Genomic DNA, 22,782 nt, shown 5'->3' on the forward strand with positions numbered 1-22,782 from the left:
GCTCTCACACACACATTATGAGATGCTCTTATTATCAAATTATTGTCCAAATGAAATATGTATACAAGGTTGTCTCTTCCAAAGTTATAGTATACTAAAACTGTCATATTTTCATGCGTTTTAGATATACTCGTAAATACCAAGAAAATTACGATGCACGCCGCGCTCAGTTAAAAATAAATTCTAGATCCATAAAAGAATTATTCTTAGCTGTTTAAAGTGTATTGTAGGAGAGCTCGCAAGATGAAATAGCTCGTTTTTATTAAACAATAAAACGGTTTTATAAAGCGCAGCTCATATTACATTCCCCGCAGCGCGAGGGACAGACAGAATATCGCGACTCGATATCGATATTGATATTGTATCTATGAAACGAATAGTTCAATTGCAATCGTACGATGTATATCCTCAAAAATCTTCTTGGCCCCTCGCCGCTGCAGCTGATTTCTTTAATTTTACCGCCAAATAGCGAAATTAAGTAAGTAAGTATGTATTGAATTTGACGTTGTTCAAAATTTGAAGTTGTTTGATCGCAAATTACATACTACAAACAATGACAATGATATTTTATGTCAAGTTCCTTAAATTTTTGATTTCGAATTTCATTAGTGAAATAAACCAATTATTCTTGGCTAAGAATCCTGGTATTATAAGACTTTATTTATTTTCTCTGACTATCCAACTTTTTTCTATGTTCATTAGACGAATAATAACCTCCTCCTTTTTGGAAGTCGGTAAAAAGAACATAATATTATGATGATCACTACTTACTTTCTCTTGTTTCAAAAATAATAAATATCTCGAAAAGAGGTAAGTACTTATAGTGAATTTAAAAAATATCCCGTAGGTATGTGTTTAAAGAGGCATTTTTCGGCTCAGGAATCCGTTTGAAACGTAAAGCTTTAAAGGGTAAATATTTGTCGAAGTGGAGAGGCCCACTCCGCGCCAGTCGTCGCTTTCCAGCGCGGAACATTTCACGGGAGAACTATGGCGATAAAATTTAAATTTAAGGAAAAATGTCAGTGAAATTCAGAATAGCGAGGACCGTTGTCACATGTCATGAATACAGCATACCTCCTTCACAAACGGCGTATTCACGTGAAATCCATCAGTAAAGACGTGTCAAAAAAGCAGTTTAGTGAATGTTTAAGGCCATCCCCTGAGCCCCCCTATCCCATTCCAAATCTTTCCATTAATAAATTTAAAAAAGTACCTAGTCAAAGAGAGTTTTAGTGAAAGCCTATTGATTTCATATAAACGATGGCACATCTTGGGAGTAGGATGGCTGCTTGCAAAGCGACTTCTAGATTATTATAATATGACTTACAATTATTATGTATTGTAATAAGCTGACAAACCATCGGCCGCTTATATATAAATTTACCACATTTTTACATACATAGTGTAAATTAGGTTAAAAGCTATTATTGTTCCACTTTTTTGGTAAAAGGTGACCCCATGCGAGTTTCTTACGCCGGTTCTTCTCGCCGGGTTAATTCCCGAACCGGTGGTAGGCACCATGTAGACTTTCTGAGAACATTTGTTTCAAATTTATTCATAAATAAAACAATTTTTATTTATTTAAATTTTTATGTCGAAAAGTACAGTGTTGCTGTGAGAAACTGTAAAATCTTATCACCCCGAAAATGTGAAACCTAAACTGTTTATCTTGCGGTATACTGTATTGGCCTAGGTCAAGGGGGGCAAATGTCAGGGGGACACGTGGCAGGTGGGGCAGTATGTAGGGGGGAGGTCGAGGGGGGGGGCAGGTATCTCAGCACTAATAGCCTATTTACCCGACACACATTATCCTATATTGTTTACAACCGCCATACACCAGCCGACGCCGGGCAATTATATTATATAAGCTACGGCGCATTGTGGACACAGATTGTGACATGAATTGGCTACGATTTACGAACAATAAATACTTGTATTAAGTAGAACAATATGCAATACATACATCTTATAAATTAATTGCATAAGAGCCTGTTTCTCAATCACCCAAATAGCTTTTCCGTAAGTTTCTCACAGTTTCTCACAGAAAACCGGCGTGAAACAGCGCTTGCGCTGTATTTCGCCGAGTGAGTGAGTTTACCGGAGGCCTAATCCCCTACCCTATTCCCTTCCCTACCCTCCCCTATTCCTTTCCCATCCCTATCCTCCTCTATTACCCTATTCCCTCTTAAAAGGCCGGCAACGCACCTGCAGCTCTTCTGATGCTGCGAGCGTCCATGGGCGACGGAAGTTGCTTTCCATCAAGTGACCCGTTTGCTTGTTTGCCCCCTTATTTCATTAAAAAAAAGTTGTGTCTCCGACGCTCTTTAAAAAGTAAGTAACAACAAAACGTACAGTCATGTTACACCATCTCATTTATCTCATGTGGTGCAAAATTTTGTAGAAACAAAATTAGATGCTTCAACGAGCTTATAATTGTGTGATTGTTATTTAAAAATTTGCCATTGTCTAGTGGCATGCTCGTCGAGTTTAGTTCCGCCCTCTCCTCGGTCTATCCGCTCAAACGATTGTTCCATATTTACAAACTCGTCTATCTTTATGTCGGCTGTACACTCTCGCCGAGAGCTCTCGGGCGAGAGTCTCGTGCGAGAGCCCCTTGCGCGATCATGTACATTCTCGCTTAGTTCAATCCATGTTCAATCGCAGTTATGAACTTAGAGAAGATGGACCATTATTTTTCTCTATGCATCGAAAGATATCATTGTAATCCAAAGATCTATAATCAAATTTTATTTTATTTCTCACAGATAATGACTGATAATAACGTTTATTATTGTTATTTTTCTGTTCTGCACTGTCTAGCGGCGCGACTAGTAGTGAAAAACGCTAGAGTGTACAGTAATGCGCTCGCTTTCCTCGCGAGACCCTTTGTCTCGGGCGCAAAATACCGACACCGGACCGAGAGGGTCCGAGACAGGCGAGACGAGGCGAGCGCACCCATTTACACTCTCGCACTCGGGCCGCCTCGCTGTGTCTCGGCGAGAATGTACAACCGACATTACAGGTGCATCGTCTGCGGCTCGCCCCAAGGTCGGGGCTCGCGACCCACTGGCGGGGCTCGTGACCCACTGGCGGGGCTCGTGACCCACTGGGGCTGCGACCCGCGCCGGAGCCCGCTCTCGGCGCTAATTGGTCCCGGCGCCGTTCGTTATTCGTAACGATACTACTACTCGACTCTTTGCGGCTTGTTTTTGCTTCACGCCCGCAGCTGCACGGTACACGCTAGCTTTATTTTGGAGCGAAACATCGAACACGGCGGACCGAAACCTAATGATGTGGTACTATATCATTATTACGTAGGCAAAAAATGACCTACCACTACTTTTGATGCTTCCTAACTTTCTCGTGGCTGTGATGATAATATTTTGAATGATTGTATAATTAACCCTAACCACCTAGCACATATAATTGTCACACAACCACCTGCCATACGTCTGTGGGACCCTGCTTATATGTGTATAGCTTCTTTGCACTGCAGTTGGCTCTTCGCATTCGGAATCAGACGCTCCACTATGAACTATCTTCCAATACGATTAATTTTGACCGGCTCTACATCGCTGCATTCGTCGTTCGGTATGTTTTCATCATTTGTCAGGCCTTGGTCCAACCAAAGCTCAATAAGAACTTAATTAAGAGCCATTATTTCCAAAACAATAAAAAAAAAACCGGCCAAGTGCGAGTCGGACTCGCGCACCGAGGGTTCCGTACAAAGATCTAAGTATTTGATATGAATTTCAACTTGATAGCTCTACGCGTTCATGAGGAAAAAAGTAATAAGTTTATATTTATTAAAAAATATATATTTTGTAATGTAACTAAAAATTTAAGGTTTTCGGAATTTTTCCTTTATGTGTGCTATAAAACGTTGCTTCATGCCAAATTTCAAGATTCTAGGTCGACTGGAAGTACCCTTTAGGTTTTGATTCCCTTGCGAGTACTTGCGAGTTTCAAAATATGCAGCTTAAATTGCTGTTTCTTTTGATTGCGTTGACATAGAAGTTTGATTTTGTTACAGCTTAAAGGTATTATAGACCTGAGTATTTGGTATGAATTTCAATTTAATACCTCTACGCGTTTATGAGGAAATGGGTAGTAAGTTTAAAATTATTAAAAAAATATATATTATGTGATGTAACTAAAAATTTATGGTTTTCGTAATTTTTCCTTTATCTATGCTATAAGACGTTGCTTCGTACCAAATTTCAAGATTCTGAGTTCACGGGAAGCACCCTGTAGGTTTTGATTCCCTTGCAAGTGTCGAAAATTTGCGGCATAAACGGCTGTATCTTTTGATTGCGTTGGCTTAGAAGTTTGATTTTTTCACAGCTTCAAGGGACAGTAGACCTGAGTAATTGATATAAATTTCAGCTTCATACCTCCACGCGTTCCTGAGAAAAAGGGTCTTGACAGACGGACGGACGGACAGACGGACAACAAAGTGATCCTATAAGGGTTCCGTTTTTTCCTTTTGAGGTACGGAACCCTAATTACAATCGAAAAAACTTACGTAACCTCCTGACAGAGGTCTCTCAGACCCCCGCAAGTCTTTATAAGATAAATGCATGCATGCCTAACCTCGTCGAGCCGTTGGGCGATAGCTAGGGGCGCAGGAAAAAAGTACAAAAGCCAACTAGTGAGATACAACACTCCGGCGCAAAAATATTAACAAAAATAATATCAGCGGGGTCTGTGAGACGTATGACAGGTGGTTAAGGCTTAAGCAAAGTCAGCTAATGTTCCAAAGAAAATTAAGAGCCAAGTATTGGGAGGCAGCTATGTTTTGGCTTGGGTTTATGATCATTATTGTGACGCCTCCGTGGTCCAGTGGTTAAGAGCATGGCTCTTGACTTGGAAGGCGTGGGTTCGATTCCCGCGTTGGAAACATGTTATTTCTAAGTTTGGTTAGGACAATACAGGCTGATCACCTGATTGTCTGACAAGTAAGATGATCCATGTAAAAAATCGGTCCTGCGCCTGATCTCTCGCCAGTCGTGTCGGTCTTCCGTCCCACTGGGTTATGAGAGTAAAGGAATAGAGAGTGCTCTTGCGTACTGCGCACACACTCTGGCACTATAAAATTACTCCTGCGTACCTGGCCTGGTTTCAATGAAACCGGCCACTGCACCGTCACCGAAACCGGTATGGGGGGTATGACGAGCGCTAATTTATTATCTCCACGTGATAAACAATACGAACTTCAGAGCAACCAAGTTGTGGATAACATGTAGTTAGTCAATAATTCGAGTAAATGTAATCAAGTCGACATTCCCGGGCGGGAATGCAGCCCCTAATGCTGGTGATGTGATTACACCGTTCACGTCGATGTGACTGGCGCGCCCTAACTCGCGGATATTGCAGACTGCGCCGACAACCACAATCTTGCCACCGGCATTCCACGAACTGATTACTATCATATTACAGTTATTACTACGAGTTGGTTACGTATCTGTGTAATTATTATGCTAATAAATAAGGTATGTATTGGTAAATTCAGTTCATAGTTCTCAAGACTCAAATCCAAGTATTGGACTCAATACAGTGTACATAAATCTTTAATTTATACTCTTATAGGAACTATCCTTACTATTTACAATTAAACTCGTTTAAGCCCACATTTTATTTTAACTAGCAAAGATATTTTGTCGTTTTCCTGACATAGGTAGTATAAAAAAATCTTAGCCTGCAACGAAATGTATAAAGAAGTAAGATGATAAGAGTAGGAAGTGATCCAGATTTTATTCCCAAGCAAATTAAAATACACAGCACAACATATTAAATATAACAGATCAGAAAATATGAAGATAAAAACTTAAACAAAACTATAAACAATATGGTTAGCTTTATATTAGTAGGACAATAATCCGGTGTAGCACAAAGAACATAATTGTCGTAATTAGATGCCGCTACTGCGGAGCTAATGTTTCTACAAGTCCTCTATTTCCGCAACTAAAACGCTGTAGTCCCGGAGTCGCTTAAAGCCGCAGATCGCAATACTTTCATGGGATTTACCGTTAGCTCCTCGCCTAGCCGCTAAACCACCGGCTAAGGTAAAAGGAGAAAGAAAAAGTAAAGAGTTATTCTTTGCGGCGCTCCGTACGGAACTAAAGGCCGAACTTTTTCTGAAAGCTTTAAACTTTCGGTTACTTGCGGCGAGTAATAAATTTACCGAACTATTTTCCTGAAAATGATACTTTTAACGATGCAGTATAAAATTAAGCGCCAGTTTAACAAACTAATAGTTTGTAGTAAATAGTAAACTTTAATGTTAGGACCTGAAGTTGTCTATTAATATTATGGTTTTATGCGCAGATAATATTATACTGTTAAAAGGTTGGCATCGCACTTGCAAATCTCCTTATGTGAGTCAGTGTGAGTGCTTCGTCTCTGCTTGCGCAGAAAAATCTTTCAATTGAGGTTTGTATGACTTCGCACTAGGTGTGTTTTTGTGGTGGATACAACATGAAAAAACTTTACGGCATTATCGCTTTGGAATCGCATAAAATGTGGACATTTCAGTGGCTTAAAATCTCACTCGGTGATTCTGAAACAATGCACTCATAATTTTGATAACAGTGGTATCTGCAATACGAGTACAGTGTCACGACCACTGATGTAGTACCATGACATCACACATGTCACATATTGTTACCGCCTCATTTAGTGACGATGTATCAAAGTAATGAGGCAACCTTTACTTATATTTACAGACAGATAAACTAACGGTCAATTTCTCAATCTTATATCTTTAAACGAGCAATTCTTGTATATATATATATAATTGGAATCTCGGAATCGGCTCCAACGATTTTCATGAAATTTAGTATATAGGGGGTTTCGGGGGCAATAAATCGATCTAGCTAGGAGTCATTTTCAGAAAATGTCTTTTTATTCGTGTTTTATCGATAATCGATAAACTGAAAAATATGACTCTTCCTGACATCTATTGGCGAATAATAATACTATTTTGTTAGCAACTAATTGTTTTAACGACCAGCAGATGGCGTTATTAAGTAACACGAAGTCAATGAGTGTTTGCTATACCGAGCAAAGCTCGGTCATCCAGGTACTTGGTCATTATAAAGGGTATTTCAACAAGAACTTTGTTTTTAAATTGGAGCTACACCAAGAACGTGATAGTTTAGACATTTCGTTTTTGGCGGTATTCGTAGTTGGTGCTTTGGCGATTTATTATAATGATTTCAATTTTGCTCGAAAATCGCATTAAAATAATTCAAATCCACTGTGAAAATGGTCGTTCTGTAAAAAATACATTTCGTAAAATTGCGTGATATTTTCGGCCATCATAATTTTCCTTCTGAGACCGCTATAAAGAATTGGTCTCGTTTAAGTCGACAGACTCGGTACACAATTTTCCAACACCAGCTATTGTTGTTGGCAAATTTGGAGCAAATTTGGAGCTTCTTCAACAATGTGGCTTACGACGGCAATGTTTTCAGTTAAACGGTCGGGCACGTGTTGGTGACCAACACGTTTTCAGTCGAACATCACGGTCGAGCACGTGTTGGTGACCAACACGTGACCAACGACTGAAAACATTGCCATCGTAATCCACAGTGAAGAAGCCTTAAATTAGCTAATTTCGAGACATACTCAACAATTGGGGTTATCCAAAAGCACAATAATATGACGAACTTCGAAGGATTTTGCTTTGAAGCCTTTTATTTTATAAGATTCAACTGTGCAGGAATTGAAGCCGACCGACCATTCACATCGCCGTAGATTCGCTCAATTCATTCGGAAACAACCTGCTGGGTTCAGGCGAAGCCCAATTTCTTTGTCAACAAGCAAAATAGTCGCATTTCGACTTCTGAAAATCTTAAAGCATTAAATAGGCGTAGGGATATGACGACCCCACCGCCCGCCTGATGGTAGTTCTGTCTCACAATAATTAGTGTGGGATAGATCTAACATCAAGCGCAGTTAGTCAACCGAAGGATGGCGGTAAAACCATCAACAATAGGGTCAGTGAAGAAATCCATGGTCATCAATGGGCTGCAGCATTGATGGTTTGATTCATTGGCCCCCTGTCAGATTGCCAATCCGCGTGCTCCGCGTGGCAATTATGAGCAAATGCCTCTTATGAAACGCACCAGAAAAAGATGGCCCCTAGTTCCCGGTAGCGGTACTATTCCTGGCCACGGTAGCGGCCATGGTAACGGCACTGCGAGGGGTGCTAAGAATCTCCGGGCTACGGATCGCTACCACCAACTGGACCTGGCGATGTACAATGGACGAACGCTTAGACTCGAAGACCACCTAGTCGAACTGGAGGTAGAATTGGAAAAAATCCGTTGGCACGTATTAGGGTTGTGCGAGGTCCGAAGACAAGGAGAAGACACCATGACTCTGCCATCGGGTCACCTTTTCTACTTCCGAGAGGGAGATCATACATCCCGGGGCGGCGTGGGATTCCTCGTCAACAAATCTCTCGTCGACAACGTTGTCGAGATCTCGAGTGTGTCGGAGAGGGTAGCGTACCTTGCTTTGAGACTCACCGATAGGTATTCTCTCAAGATAGTAGAAGTATACGCACCAACCTCGACACATTCCGATGACGAAGTGGAGACCATGTACGAAGACATCTCCAAGGTCTTAAATACCACCCCTAAGACCCACTTCAATGTTGTCATGGGAGATTTTAACTCCAAAGTAGGAGTACGAGCTAGCGGCGAATCTTGCTTGGGACAGCACGGTGTTGGGATTCGAAACCGCAGGGGGCAAATGCTGGTCAACTTTCTCGAAAAAGAGGGGCTCTTCTTGATGAATTCCTTCTTCAAAAAGAAGCCCCAAAGAAAGTGGACATGGCGAAGCCCTGACTCTGTGGTAAGGAACGAGATAGATTTCATCATTACGGATCGGAAGTATATATTTAGGGATGTCTCTGTGATCAATAGGTTCAATACCGGTAGCGATCACCGATTACTGCGAGGATCCTTGAGTGTATGCTTCAAACTCGAAAGAGCCCAATCTATTTGCATCGAGGAGTGAGACAGGGGGATATTATTTCCCCGAAACTGTTCACAAATGCGTTAGAGGACGCCTTCAAGACCCTAAACTGGAAAGGACGTGGCATAAACGTTAATGGCAAGTACCTCTCACACCTTCGTTTCGCTGACGATATCGTCATATTGGCAGAATTTTTCGTTTCTTTGGCGGATAAGCTTCGAAATGAAACAATTCGTCAAAGAACTAAAGTCACCGACATAGTGCAGAGAATCAGTACGCTGAAGTGGAACTGGGCTGGTCACGTAGCTCGAAGAACAGACGATCGCTGGAGTAAACTTACTCTGGAATGGAGACCAAGGTTGGGAAATCGGGGTGTAGGTCGACCTCCAACTAGGTGGGACGACGATCTCCGCTTAGTTGCAGGCCCATTTTGGATGCGAGTAGCAGGAGATCGGTCATCTTGGCGTTCATTGAGAGAGGTCTATGTCCAGCAGTTTACGACTATAGGCTGATATGATGATGATGATGATGATGAATTATTCAGAAGCCTTCGTATGCTCAAAGTGTCACTGTGTGGTGCGTTATGTGGTCTCGAGGCGTGATTGGGCCCTTTTTTTTATTTTTATGAAAGAATCAGAAATTCAGAATAAAATAATTGCCAAACTTTCATTTTCGTAATACAATAAAATATGTATTAATTACTTTCCTCTAAATTCTTCGTTTTATTTGGTTTTAAAAAACAAAGTTCTAATTGAAACACCCTTTACTATGGAGCTCTCAAGTGTGAAACACACGGTAAGTTTTTGCTCACTAGATCATCCCTTATCAGTTCTGTTAGGCTGGTGCTCACAACTTCTGTCATTAATAAGCCATAGATTAGTTACGGGACGTCGTTAACCGGCGCCCTTGATGCCCTGCGCCCTGCTGCCCTGCCGCCCTAGCCCGGCGCCCTGCACCTAATCCGCCCATCGATATATAATTATTGATCCCTGCCATTTGATTTAAGTTTCAGCTATTATCGCTATCGGCCCACATTCGGGAGTTTTCGAAGCGGACTTTTAATAGTTCCCATCAATTTCCAGTGTTCTCGTAGATTAGACGTAGCTTTCGTTTAATAGCCAAACGGGATTACTGAAATTTTAATAGTTTTTGAAACACATGTAAATAGACGGATAGACGAAAGAAATATCAAGATGACAGTTTTGACAGATGAGTTTGGTTAGTTTCAGAGATTTCAGTATTGTTTTTTACTATTTTGTTGTTAAATAAACGTGACGGGGCTCCAAAATAATGAAAATATGTAAAATCATCGAGTGACGTCACGTAAACTTAGATTTGTTAATCGCGATTATAAGAAGTTTGTGAAATCCATTTGAAATAAAACGAGATTTACGCCGCCGCATTAATGCGTTCAATGAGACCTAAGTTTTATAAAACGAAGTTTTAAGTGTGACTGGTGAAATCCCACCTAAGAAGCTTAGGTAATAGACGTTACGAACATCGACCTATCACATATTGGTACGCTTCCTACCTTTTGTACCAACAGTTTGGTAAACAAAAACACCAATGTTTTATTCTTACGTTCCCTCGACACCACTACTATAAGGTATCGCAAATGCGGTCGACGGTAATAAATAATTACGTCCAAAAACCGTCCGATGTAATCGAAACATTTAATTCAGCTGCGGAAACAACCGTCATCGCGGAAATAACGTTCAATAACGCCATTAAGCTGTCCGATGGCAATTCATTATCAGGGAATAAATTAACGAAATCACCATCAACGCAATTTCCAAAACGTCGGGCGGGATTTACCGGCGCGCGCGATACCATCGTAGCTGCGCCTCGGCGGATGCCGCTAACGGCGCGCTGCGGCCGCCCAGGATATTACACCTCCTCGGATTTATGTTCACCTGCTGCCCCGTCCCCCGGCCCCGTCCCCTGGCGTCCCGGCGCAGGGACCGGAACGACCGACGCTCGCATACGTCCTCGCGCATTTCATATCGAATTAACACGTAGCCGTCGTCTGTCGCGGTCTCTATGTAAACGAGCACGAGACGAGATATCAGCTCGCATCCGCCGAGATACGTGAGTTTACGTTGTTTATGCCGCGTATTACCCGAGACGAGCGAATCCTTTGTAATAAACTGCTTTAGGATATGCCGCGAAGACGTGCTCGTAATGTCTCGTACGTAGCTCACTTTTGTCTTTGAATTTTGTTAAAGGAATTCCCCGTACCCCATAGGTAACGTAGAATATTATACCGGATAAAATAGTCTCCGGGTTAAATCCGTGCCGTAAACTATAATACGCTACATCAGAACGCCGTTTTGTTATTCGATACGAAAGGCCTCGGGCCCCACTCCCGGTAATGTTTTAATCTTAGTAGGAGCCGGGGCGGCCTCAACGAAGTACACAAATAAACTAGCTTCCTGCGAACTCCGGTCCAACAAAAATAACGAACCGAAACGCCTCCAGCAGTCGATTATCGGCAAACAAACTTATAATTATAAACAGCAACTTTACCAATTTGCAGCTGAACAATCAAACCACCGTCTTCGTTATCGAGTTGTATAATACACAATATACATTTAAAATCCTTTGTAAACTATCGTGAATACGCGAAGTTTGGATCCAAAATGTTGATAGCTAATTTAACGTAAACCGGGAACACGATAAGGCGTTTTGTGGTGATTTTTTTAAATATTTAAGAAAAAACTAATACTTATAAATAATAATATTATGGGCATTCGACGTCAACGTTCGACACAAAGTTTATTTGATTTCTAACAATTATAATAATTCTAACATAGAATATTATAATATCAAACTTAAAAAACTTGTGACGACAACTGTGTTGCATAAGCCCAATTTGAGTTAAAGTGCCCGATCTGAAAAACGTTGGAGCAAACAATAATTCGGCATTCTCAAATCGCGTCTGAAATCACCGCTAAATGTAGGTTATATTGCGGTATTTCAGCGATCGCCGAGATCTCGATCGCGCGCGTCGTAAAAGCCACTCTCGCGTCGTCGATCAAATTGCTTGCATTATGCACGAAAATGCTCCGAGACTCGAGACGCTTTTGCAACAATCAGATTGCTATCTGGAACGTTACAGGCTTTAGAAGTCAAAAACTACATACCGATGGCTCTAGCACGAAAAGTCAACATCAGAGTTATTGTTTTGAAAAACTGAATCAACTGTATTGATTTTGATGAATCGCGTTTTAGGCAACATTATTTCAAATTCTTCAAACTTTATTAAAGGGACTATACATTCAATAATTTCAACGTCTATAATAAACAAGTATGGGGTTTGATAATATCATGTACTATATCGCATCGCTGAGTGAACAGCGGCGCATAACGCGCGGTTTGACGGCTAGTGACTACGCGAGATGAAAAGCAAAATATGTAAATAACCGAACCGCTATTTAAATAAATCGTCACATACATTTGCTTGTAATCTCGCGGTGCGGACGCATATATACAATTATACATCCAGCCTAATAAATTCTAACTTCGCTATCGAAATTATCAACTGCAATTAAACTGAGTACCCCGTTCACAATACTCCCCTTTGTCACTTAGCAGAGATCTGATCACGTTTGAGCTGTGTTTATTGATTGCTGGGAGCTGCGAGTTGGAACGCGTGCGTTTGGGTAATTATTGCTATCGGCTAGATAATAATATTGTCAATTATACAGAAGATAAATTTTGTTTTATATAATCCACTGATATATTCTGTGAACCCAAACTGTATAAAAATCCAGAAACAACAAACACTCAACTTCTAAAATCGGCTCATTGTGTTTGAGGTACAAAAAGATTATGATAAAACGTGTGTGCAACACGAAGTTGAAATTAACTCGGGAACAGGTTAAAACGATCCGGGAGGCCCAATTCCCGAAACCCCAGCGAAACCCGGAAACTCGGAAAACCTCCGAAAAACTCCCCTAAAGCCGCGGAAGTCGAAACAAACTGAGCATCCTCGCGCGCCCAACTTTTACGAGTGCAAAATTTTTATCGAGTTTAGTTATTCATAACATCGAACCTTTCCGTCGAAGAGAGCTTTTCAATTTGAATGCCCTTCGAGAACTTTATACCATTTTTGTCTGTTCGGACCATTGAATGCCCCCGACGTACCATACGCAAGGAAATACAAAATTGATTTTGATTTGATCGATGATTGAAACTGAGGAAGTTCTAGTAGAAGATTCGCCTGCTGTTTACATTACATAATATATTAAATTGTTAACCTTAAATAGAATACATAAAAATAAAGTAACATCGTCATTGCGCAATGTTTAACTCCTAAACTGTCTAAATCGGAATCGTCGTTTTCCGCGAGCCCGGAATTGCGATTTGCTGCAATTAGAGCCGGTGATTGACGAAGGTGGCGCCAAATTGAAAGCTACTTCGGCTGTAACGAGATTTACAAGGGTTCCCGCGAATTATATTTCCTTCTGTCATTTTCTTTTTACGACTTTTTTGCTATTGTTTACGTGACGTTTTAGAATGATACACTGAGACAGACATTTATTTTATTTCCTGTATTCATTTGTAAAGAGTCCATGATTTTTATTTCCGGTTTCAATACCAAATTTTGACGATAGTTTTTTCAGAAAAATCTAATTTCCTATGGCGGAGACATACCTTGTAGCGCTCTGTGCAGCAGCAGCAGCAGCAGCAGGTGCGCCGCGGCGGTGCGCGCGCGCAGCATCACTGGCGCTAGCGGCGCGCCGGCCCCCCGCAGCGCATTACCCCGCGCCCCGCGACCCGCCGCCCGAACACGATCGCCCGCAACAGAACACGTCTGCAACAAGAGATGATGCTGTAGCAGAACTAAAAAAGGAAATCGTTAATGTCAAGATTTAGAAGCCTGTGCAAAACAACTCTCACAACCAGATCGTACGTCGTAAAGTAAAAAGAATGAATCATATTTTCATACAATGTAACAACACAGTATCATCTTTATCTCCGAAACCCTATAACCCAGTTGATAATATATTAATTGGCAATAACTAATTGTTGACGCAATGCGAAGTGGGGGCGTCGTAAAGTGGAGCGGTAACTTTAACGGTCGCATCCCCCGGGCCCCGGCGCCCCGCAGCGTCCCGCAGCGCACCGTTACGTCCGGTGTTAAATTTGTTATGGCATGTCTACGTTGACGTACCATATTTACGGACGTCTCGTACTCATACTCTGGCAACCATCTCGCGGGGTTATATGGCGTGCAATATCCTTAATATATTGTACGTCAACGAGCGGCTTACACCCTGGCCCTCTCCAGATATAAAATTGATCGCCCCAATAAAGAGCTCCAAATAATATAATATCGAACGAGTTATTGTTACATAGCCCCCGGTGATCGTACCCTAAACTTCGCTACTTCGATTCGAGACAATTTTGGATTTGAAACATACGCATGATACAATAAAACTGTGGCAATTTATCCATATCCATACTACTATTATAAATGCGAAAGTGTGTCTGTCTGTCTGTCTGTCCATCTGTCTGTCTGTCTGTCTGTTATCTCATCACGCCCAAACCGCTGAACCGATATTGATGAAATTTGGTATGGGGATATTTTGAAACCCGAGAATGGACATAGAATACTTTTTATCGTAAAAATGTACGGTTCCTCCGCGATAAATGAATTTTGGCGCAACGGAGTTGCGGGCGTCATCTAGTCTGTAATATAGGGTATTTCTCATGTTTTATGAATGAGTTTAAATCGATATTACAGTAATCAGTAAACCTTGAAAAAGTCGATAATTTCTGTCGTGTAATAACATATTCCACGAGGCTGTAAGTAATTGAGACCTCATTTACCACAATAACTACCTAAGAGCGTAATATGTATTTTTGTAAAAGAAAATTATTTCCTAAACAAAAAAACATTCAAATTATTATTTTATAATTAGAATGTTATTTATAATTTAAACTGTTGGCAAACAGTACCCGTCGATCGTGGAAAAACGAGACACAATAGAATTTCTATTGTGTCTCGGTCACCGGTGACAGTATGGAGCTTGATGAATTAAGTACTAAAACCAACTTTAAAAGCCGCTTAATTTAGTTATCTTAGCTTTCTGTCTAACTCTTAAAAATGTATGAGGTTTATTTTGAATTGTGCTGAAGCTAGTTTGAAGTTTGGAGGAAATTGGCGGAACACACCACACACCAACTTTCCATTAATACGATGCAGGTGCAATGCAGCTTGAATGCTTGATCCGATCCAAACATGATTAAAACTCAGCTTATGGAATATTCGATACCCAATTTCTTGGCTTAAATATTTTAATAAACAAACCTAGAAACGTTGCTGAATGGTGCTGCGCTACATTGCCATGACCAAAAATTAAATTGTGCACGGAGTGTGACTTTTTTGACCACTAAACTACTATGGTAAGACAAAACAATTTATGTTTTGTTTTCATTTTATCATTTCTATTTTTAACTTTACCGTACTCTGATAAACACAATACATATTTCAATCAGCAACAATATTTTTGATTTGAGACCACATAGCGCGGTCAATTCATAACTGATTAAACACAAATTGAACAGTAATGAACCTAACTAATAATAAACTACGGTGACGGAACACCGAATATTGGGTAGCTATAACGACCATACGCTTTAATTAATATTTTTGCAGGCGGATGTTGTTACCCAAATTCCATTCAAATGGAAATTCAGCAGAACGGCAGCTTGTTTTCGCTCAACACACCGGATCGGGTTACCAGCATGATTTTCTCCCCAAATTTCGGGTACGCATTATGTAGGTTTTAGCTGCTGCGATTCCAAATTAACTACAAAGTAAAAAAAAATCTTCAGAACATTTCGTTATTTCTGACGAACGAAGAGAAGGGCGATAGAGCTCACCTCCAAAACAATCTGATGTTGCGAGTGTCCATGGGCGATGGTAGTTGCTTTCCATCAGGCAACCCGTTTGCTTGTTTGCCCCTTATTTAATAAAAAATTGATTTGTGCCCCTTTTCAATGGGCAAATGGCCTACTACATTTCCCACTACTGCCACGCATACTTTTCTTTCTTATTCAAGCTACTATGTATGTACAGTATGTAGAAGAAGGAACTGGCTCCTTCGTAGTTCGTACCCATGTTTGGAAATGTTTTTAATAAATTTATCAAGGTTGAGAGTCCTCATTGTCGTAACGAAGAGTTTTCGGGACACATTTTATTTGGAGGCGCGAAATAATGACGCGTTTGAAGTCGCAACGCACTTACACGCAATGTTTTTATAATGTAACGAGGGCTTACTTTTCGCCCTTTTGAACTCCAATTTCATCCGAAGATAGAATTCGACGTTAACTGAGATACAATCGAAAAAAGGAATATTTCGAATAAACAATATTTGGAATATTGTGTATAAAAATGTCATTTATAATTATTATTCTCGTGCGAGATCTTTTCAAAGGTAGTATCAGTCATTTTTATCTTGAAAATACATTTTAACATTTTCAAATCTAATTTGAAGTGTCGTCTACGCAGGCAATTCACCTATGAGACGCAGCGGTCGGCACTTGGAGATTTGTAGGCAAGATGAAACTAAGTTGCAAGTTATAAGACCCATCAATTTGTCCTAATCTAATACAAATTACCTTCAAATAGACCACCAAAAAGCACTGACCCAAACTATTCAATAACTTTTCAAGTAATATTTTAAATAAACTTTTCTTGTTATAATCAAACTAATGCCCGGTTTTTTGACAAGAAGCTTATCCATTTTATGCAGATGTGTGATTATTAGGTTAATTACAAAACCGCAACCAATCAAAAACGTTATTAAAAAGATTAACTCTTATCTCCCTATCAAAAAACCCTGAGAAACTAGAAATAATTACTTAATACATTTGATATTTTTGCTAAACCCGCAATGATTTGACAAAATAATATTCTGCCTAAGGACTCAGGGCATCCTTAAACGCTTATTAAGAGACAGAAAGTCTGTGATTGTTGTTACTTGTTATGTAGAAATGCGGTGCTCGTACAAATGCTTAAACAAACTTGACAAGTGAATTATCTCTTTACAGAGACAAATACTCCCGTAAACAAGCAGATCTGAAACTCAATTTGTACATTCAATTACAGTTTGTCTGTGTGTCATCGCTCGCTCCTGAATACCCCCGCGCAGGCAAATAAAATCACAATACGTCGTATTATTCAAGTCGATTGTTGAACGAAAACAGTTTAAAAACGAACGGCCGGTAATTTAATTAATCCGTTCCAAACGTAACTTGATTTTAAATATGTAATTCATCGCCGTCGACATACCATACTCACCGTACTCAAAAATAATAATCTATATATTAATACGTGAGCCAAAAACTTTGTATCCCTCTTGACGAAAAATGGGGAAACGTAGGTAAATCAAATTTTGCACAATTATAGTTTATATGGTGAAGGAGTGCATTGAGCTAATATTATTTTAAAATTATGCTTTTATCATACATTTTTTAACAAATAAAACATTACACACACTACAACACACACACTAGGAAAAATGACAGATTTTTGAGTGACAAGCCTATACATACGAATTATACTCTTTTATTTATGGTTAAAGTCTGTTGACAACAAGGTGACAAATTGAAAATGGACTATAGTTTTTTTTTTATTGAATCTAAGATACCTACTAAGACAATGCTTACACGGCCAGTCTGAGATCAGCTGAGTCCCATGAGACAAGAGTTGAAAAAAATATGATAAAGTCAATATTTCTTTACAAAATATAGGTAGTAGTCCTAATGTCGTTGAAACTAAGGTCGAATTTCGACCATTGGGCGATCTCTAGTATATTTAAAATTATTGGCTGCAATAATTTTAAATATACTAGACCTATACCATTGAGATAAAGTTACGGTAGAATTATACGGTACGGTATAATTCTACGGTACGGTACGGTAGAATTATAGAACGCCAGATCAGTGATTTTTATGCCATTCGGGCTTAACCTTTTTTTATGAAATAAGAGGGCAAACGAGCAAACGGGTCACCTGATGGAAAGCAACTTCCGTCGCCCATGGACACTCGCAGCATCAGAAGAGCTGCAGGTGCGTTGCCGGCCTTTTAAGAGGGAATAGGGTAATAGAGGAGGGTAGGGTTGGGAAGGGAAGGGAATAGGGAAGGGTAGGGAAGGTAATAGGGTAGGGGATTGGGCCTCCGGTAAACTCACTCACTCGGCGAAACACAACGCAAGCGCTGTGTCACGCCGGTTTTCTGTGAGAACGTGGTATTGCCGGTGGTGGTGGTAGTGGTCGAGCCGGCCCATTCGTGCCGAAGCATGGCTCTCCCACGTATATAACCTGTATACGCAACATCCTGATGACAGGGAACATTATGTGATACCCTGATTAGCTCTACTAGTGATTCTCCTCTTATCTCAACAGTATACAATGACACCAAGTGTTGAATACGTTGAGGTGTCTAAAAATATCAATCAATGTGTATGAAATGATACCGAATTGCCTAGCTTGATGTGAAAGTAACTTGTTTTAGATCGGACTTTATGTACCTATGCAACGTCTGGAGTTATGGTACTTCCATGGCTGGATGTGAATATCAGTCAGCGTCGGGCCACAATAAAAACCGTACGCGAGCCCACGGCTCTTCGTGTTGTATTGTATCTCGGAAACCAAAAAAAGATAAATATTTTACCAAATTATTATCTGTGTGTGTGTACGTTCCAACGCAGCGCCTAATCGATCGAAGTCTAATATGTATTATTGATAACGACCAAAGGCTACAAAATTGGTGGAAGTAGACATTAAATAATTAGGATTAGTTAATTAAGATTAATTACCTCCTTGTAGATACTTCACAAACCACCTTAAATTACAATATTTAAAGATCAGTTACACAAACCAATTTACTTAAATAAGCCAAAAAAACAAAGACTTTATTCAAGACAACCGACTGTAAATAGAAATTCTTTAAATTCGAGTAAGTCCGTTAGATAAAAGTAAATTCTACTTTTACAGCAAAATTCCAGCGAACATACTGTCTTAAGTCCTTTCAAGATAAAAGTTTTATTTAAAATTCTCGAAACTGTTAAGATTAGCCGCTAAACCAAACATAAAACTTTTAATATATTAGAAGCAAGCATAATATAATTCTATAACGTGCCCGTCTCCCGTCAAAGCTGCGGTGAACAGAGGAGATATTTTAATTTAAATTTTTAAGTCTTTGATCGAGCTTCGAGCGTGTTTCAGGAAGTGATTCTAATGAAATGCCTACGGTGACGGCTCGGCCCCGGCGCACACTACACGCCCTATACTCCGCCTTAAACGTATGCAAAATACTTGTTGCACATAATTCCCATGCAATCAAAATATAATGTATTGTTAGCTTCCTAATCATGGTGGTTATCATGGCCATATAAGCAGCCTTTAAGTTGCGAGAACCTTTGGATCAAAGAGTTTTTATCAGGTTGTTATTTAGTAATTTTCTTCACCCTTTGTGGTGGTTGAGCTCCGCAATATTATGTCGTCTTTGACTGTCCCTCGACGCGTGCTCGTAATAACTCCGACACGGTATTTTATAATAACACATTTTCTGTAAAAATACATTTTACAATGTTTCCAAGTAAATATTTCCAATTTTCGTACCACTATATAGCTAACTAGCTGGTCCTACAAACGCCGTTTGGGTATGAAAAATATACATTATTTTCGGTATGAAAAATAGGTGTTGGCCGCGATTCTCGGACCTGCCCGATATCATTAGAATCGGTCCATATTTCGGAGGATTTTTGACAGCTGACATCGCGACATAAAGAATTTATATTTTGCCAACTACACTAGCCTTAAATAGAAAATATTGCGGATGGAAAATTACACGTTATCTCCAAAAAAACGCTTTTGTGACAATTATTATCCTAGCATCTTCTTTATACTTTACTTTAATACAAAGTCAATGCCACGGGAGGATTAAAGAAGTTACAAAATATACAGTACCAAAGTTTAGACAGGAGTGTGCGAGGTGGTTGGGCGGATTAGCGAGTGCTCCGGTGGCTGGTGTGTAGACGGGGAAACTTCGTTATTAATCTTAAGCACTTTCGGCAAAAAGATTTTCCTCATTATTGTTTTTAACGAAATCGCTTTATGTTTGTATAAAACTGTCATTTCCCTTCGTCGAGCAGAAATCACACAATTTACATCCGCGAGATGGGCCGTCATCAGAATTCATAATGTGTTCCGTTGAGTGAAATATTATTATTTAATATATTTACTGTAAAATGACTGTCTGTCAGTCTGTCAGTATATTTATCTGTCAATATGTCTATGTATCAACGTGTCTATCTGTTACACGCTTAAATAGCTGAATCGATATTGATATACTTTGAGTCCCGTAAACGACAAGGAAAAGGACAGAATAGTATTTATCCTAGAGAAACGTACGGTTCCCGAATATACGAATTTCGCCGAATTACAGTAGCGGGAAAAATCTAGAGTTTCTAAAAATCCGATTAAATAGGGGATATTAAGTTAAAAGACTAATGGCAAGAGCATGTCGAAACTCCGAAGTCTAAGCCCCATTTACACGGAGAAAGTAGTTGTAACTTTGGTTAAGTCTGGAGCAAAAGCTACTTGAAGGTCGTTGAACTTTCACCGGATAATAAGTGAGACCAATCGCCTGATGTAAGTGATAGTTGTTGGAAAGAAATTCAAAACAACAGAGGCATTAATAGTTCGTTATTTTAATATTCTCTATCGGTAGACACTAGAGCTCGGATTTCGATGAGAAAATATCTCTTAAACTCTTCAGCATAATTGATGCACACCGTTCTTATCCAATAATAATAATAATAATATCTATAGACGCTTAACACTACGTCAGTCTGGCCCCTTGCCAACTGCCTATGCAATAATCTGCTAATCGTTATAATTGGGCCACATGCAAAATGATACTTTGATGACACTGATAGGAGTGACTATGAAACAGCTCTTCAAGTGAGATAAGTGTCAAAATAATAACTATGCCTACAATATGGCGACGTCAGTTCGTATTTCGACACGCGCCAAAACAAACTGGTAGGATTGTAATGTCATTGAATAATAGAAAACATGATTTATTTGGATTTATTATTCACTACTATTCACAAATAACGTGTCTGATGTCACCTGCCATATTTCACCTCACATCTGACATGTCACCTCCATTAACTAAAGGGATCCCGTAGTTTCTTGAAAAGAACATGCTCCACAACATAATGTTCGTGAAAATTATTAGAAAGTATAATCGAAGCGTCTTTTTAACCGGCTAACAAAAATTGAGGGTTTTTTAAAGTTTTGTGTGTGTGTGTGTGTGTGAGATCATCATCAGCTTGCTTACGAGTATTAATAACAACGTCCACATTTAAATGGATTTACTATTCGACACAACCGAAGTCTCAGGCAATAGCAATAGCTAGTTTAATTTATTACCTTTTTTTTTTAATCTTTATTTTTTTAAAGGGATTTTTGTACAGAAAGACGATGTCAATCCCATCGTACCTTATGCTAAATATAACAATTTATAAATATTACATTATTATCATGCAATGCAAAATTGACAGGTCAAGTCAATGTTGTATTGCTTGTCGTCAAGTCCACGTGTTTGTGTGACCTGACCCTCAAGTTCAGGAAGTTGAAATTCGTTCTTTCGTCGCTTAAATCTGTAACGACGTCCGCCCTGTATTTAACACGAAAGCTCTTTGTTTAGTCCCCGGCGGCGGCGGCGTGAGTGCCCACCTTGTAATTATGTTATTTATGCTTTCACTTTATTACTTCACTTCTTATTGTCCACTTACTCGGGTTTTGTCGTTGTTGTGACATTTTGTAAGGTCCGATTGCGAAGCGGGAACGTACATTGGGCTACCTGTCTTCTTCTCCTTGCTCGTGCACATCGCTATCTCGTTTCCACGGGTATGCTCACAGATATTAGAAGTAAGGTATGCTATACCACGACGGCTTAGGTCAATGCTTCGCGACCAGACTCTAGAAAAAATAATTAGTAATTTTTAGTGCACAAAATACCCATACATTTCCTCAAATATAATATTGCATGGACCAAGATTCAAAAATAAAAACCTTCCACATAACATCGTCAGAACAAAGCCCGATTTTGAACTAAATACATCCGCACATAGGAGAGTAAATAACATAGCTTAAAACAAATGCCGGCATAAAGAGCTAATGTTTTATTTTATTTACGTTGCTCCACTTTGTCCCGGTCTTAAATATTTTGTTCAATCCGCAGCAGCAGCGACGGGGTACGTTTTTTCTTTGTTGCGTCTTGCTCGCGGTCGTCGACCTCCTAACATATATTCCCGTGTCACATAATGAACTAAGTAATTAAAATGTGTGCTGACTGCTGACGTTGTCGTCATTATATTTTATTCAGAGGGGATCCTCGCAATTACCTCGTAACTTGTAAATGCCTGAATCCGTCAAATGACAAATATTCGCATTGTTCTGACGCAATGAATCGTAATCGTCGACGTAATGAGTCTTTTTGTTTGTTTTGTCACAATAATGATTACAATATGAAGGCCTCGATACGGAAGGGCGATCGATGCGGTCAAACTGATAACAAGCTGACCTGACGGAAATGCACGAAAGGTATTCGGGCAGATAATAATAATTATAAACCACCTTTACGACAGACCATCCGAACCAAGCGCAAGCATTACACCTTATGAGAGTGATTGTGAACTTAATGCTAAATTATTATTATATCGCGCTCGCGTTTAGTCTTTGTGTTGCATGATTTTGATTTGAAGAACACGG

General features: G+C 39.8%; 1 protein-coding gene across 1 annotated transcript in view; it reads right to left on the bottom strand.

Annotated features, from left to right (window-relative positions):
• Nucleotides 1–13,708, bottom strand: part of LOC121730654 (zwei Ig domain protein zig-8-like) — a 272,454-nt gene extending 258,746 nt beyond the window's left edge. Inside the window, exon 1 of the mRNA XM_042119796.1 lies at nt 13,642–13,708. Within this exon, the coding sequence (XP_041975730.1) occupies nt 13,642–13,708 (67 nt within the window). The remainder of the gene's footprint in view (nt 1–13,641) is intronic.
• Nucleotides 13,709–22,782: the final 9,074 nt, after the last annotated feature.

The sequence above is a fragment of the Aricia agestis genome, chromosome 9, assembly GCF_905147365.1.
Source record: "Aricia agestis chromosome 9, ilAriAges1.1, whole genome shotgun sequence".
NCBI classification, from domain to species: domain Eukaryota; kingdom Metazoa; phylum Arthropoda; class Insecta; order Lepidoptera; family Lycaenidae; genus Aricia; species Aricia agestis.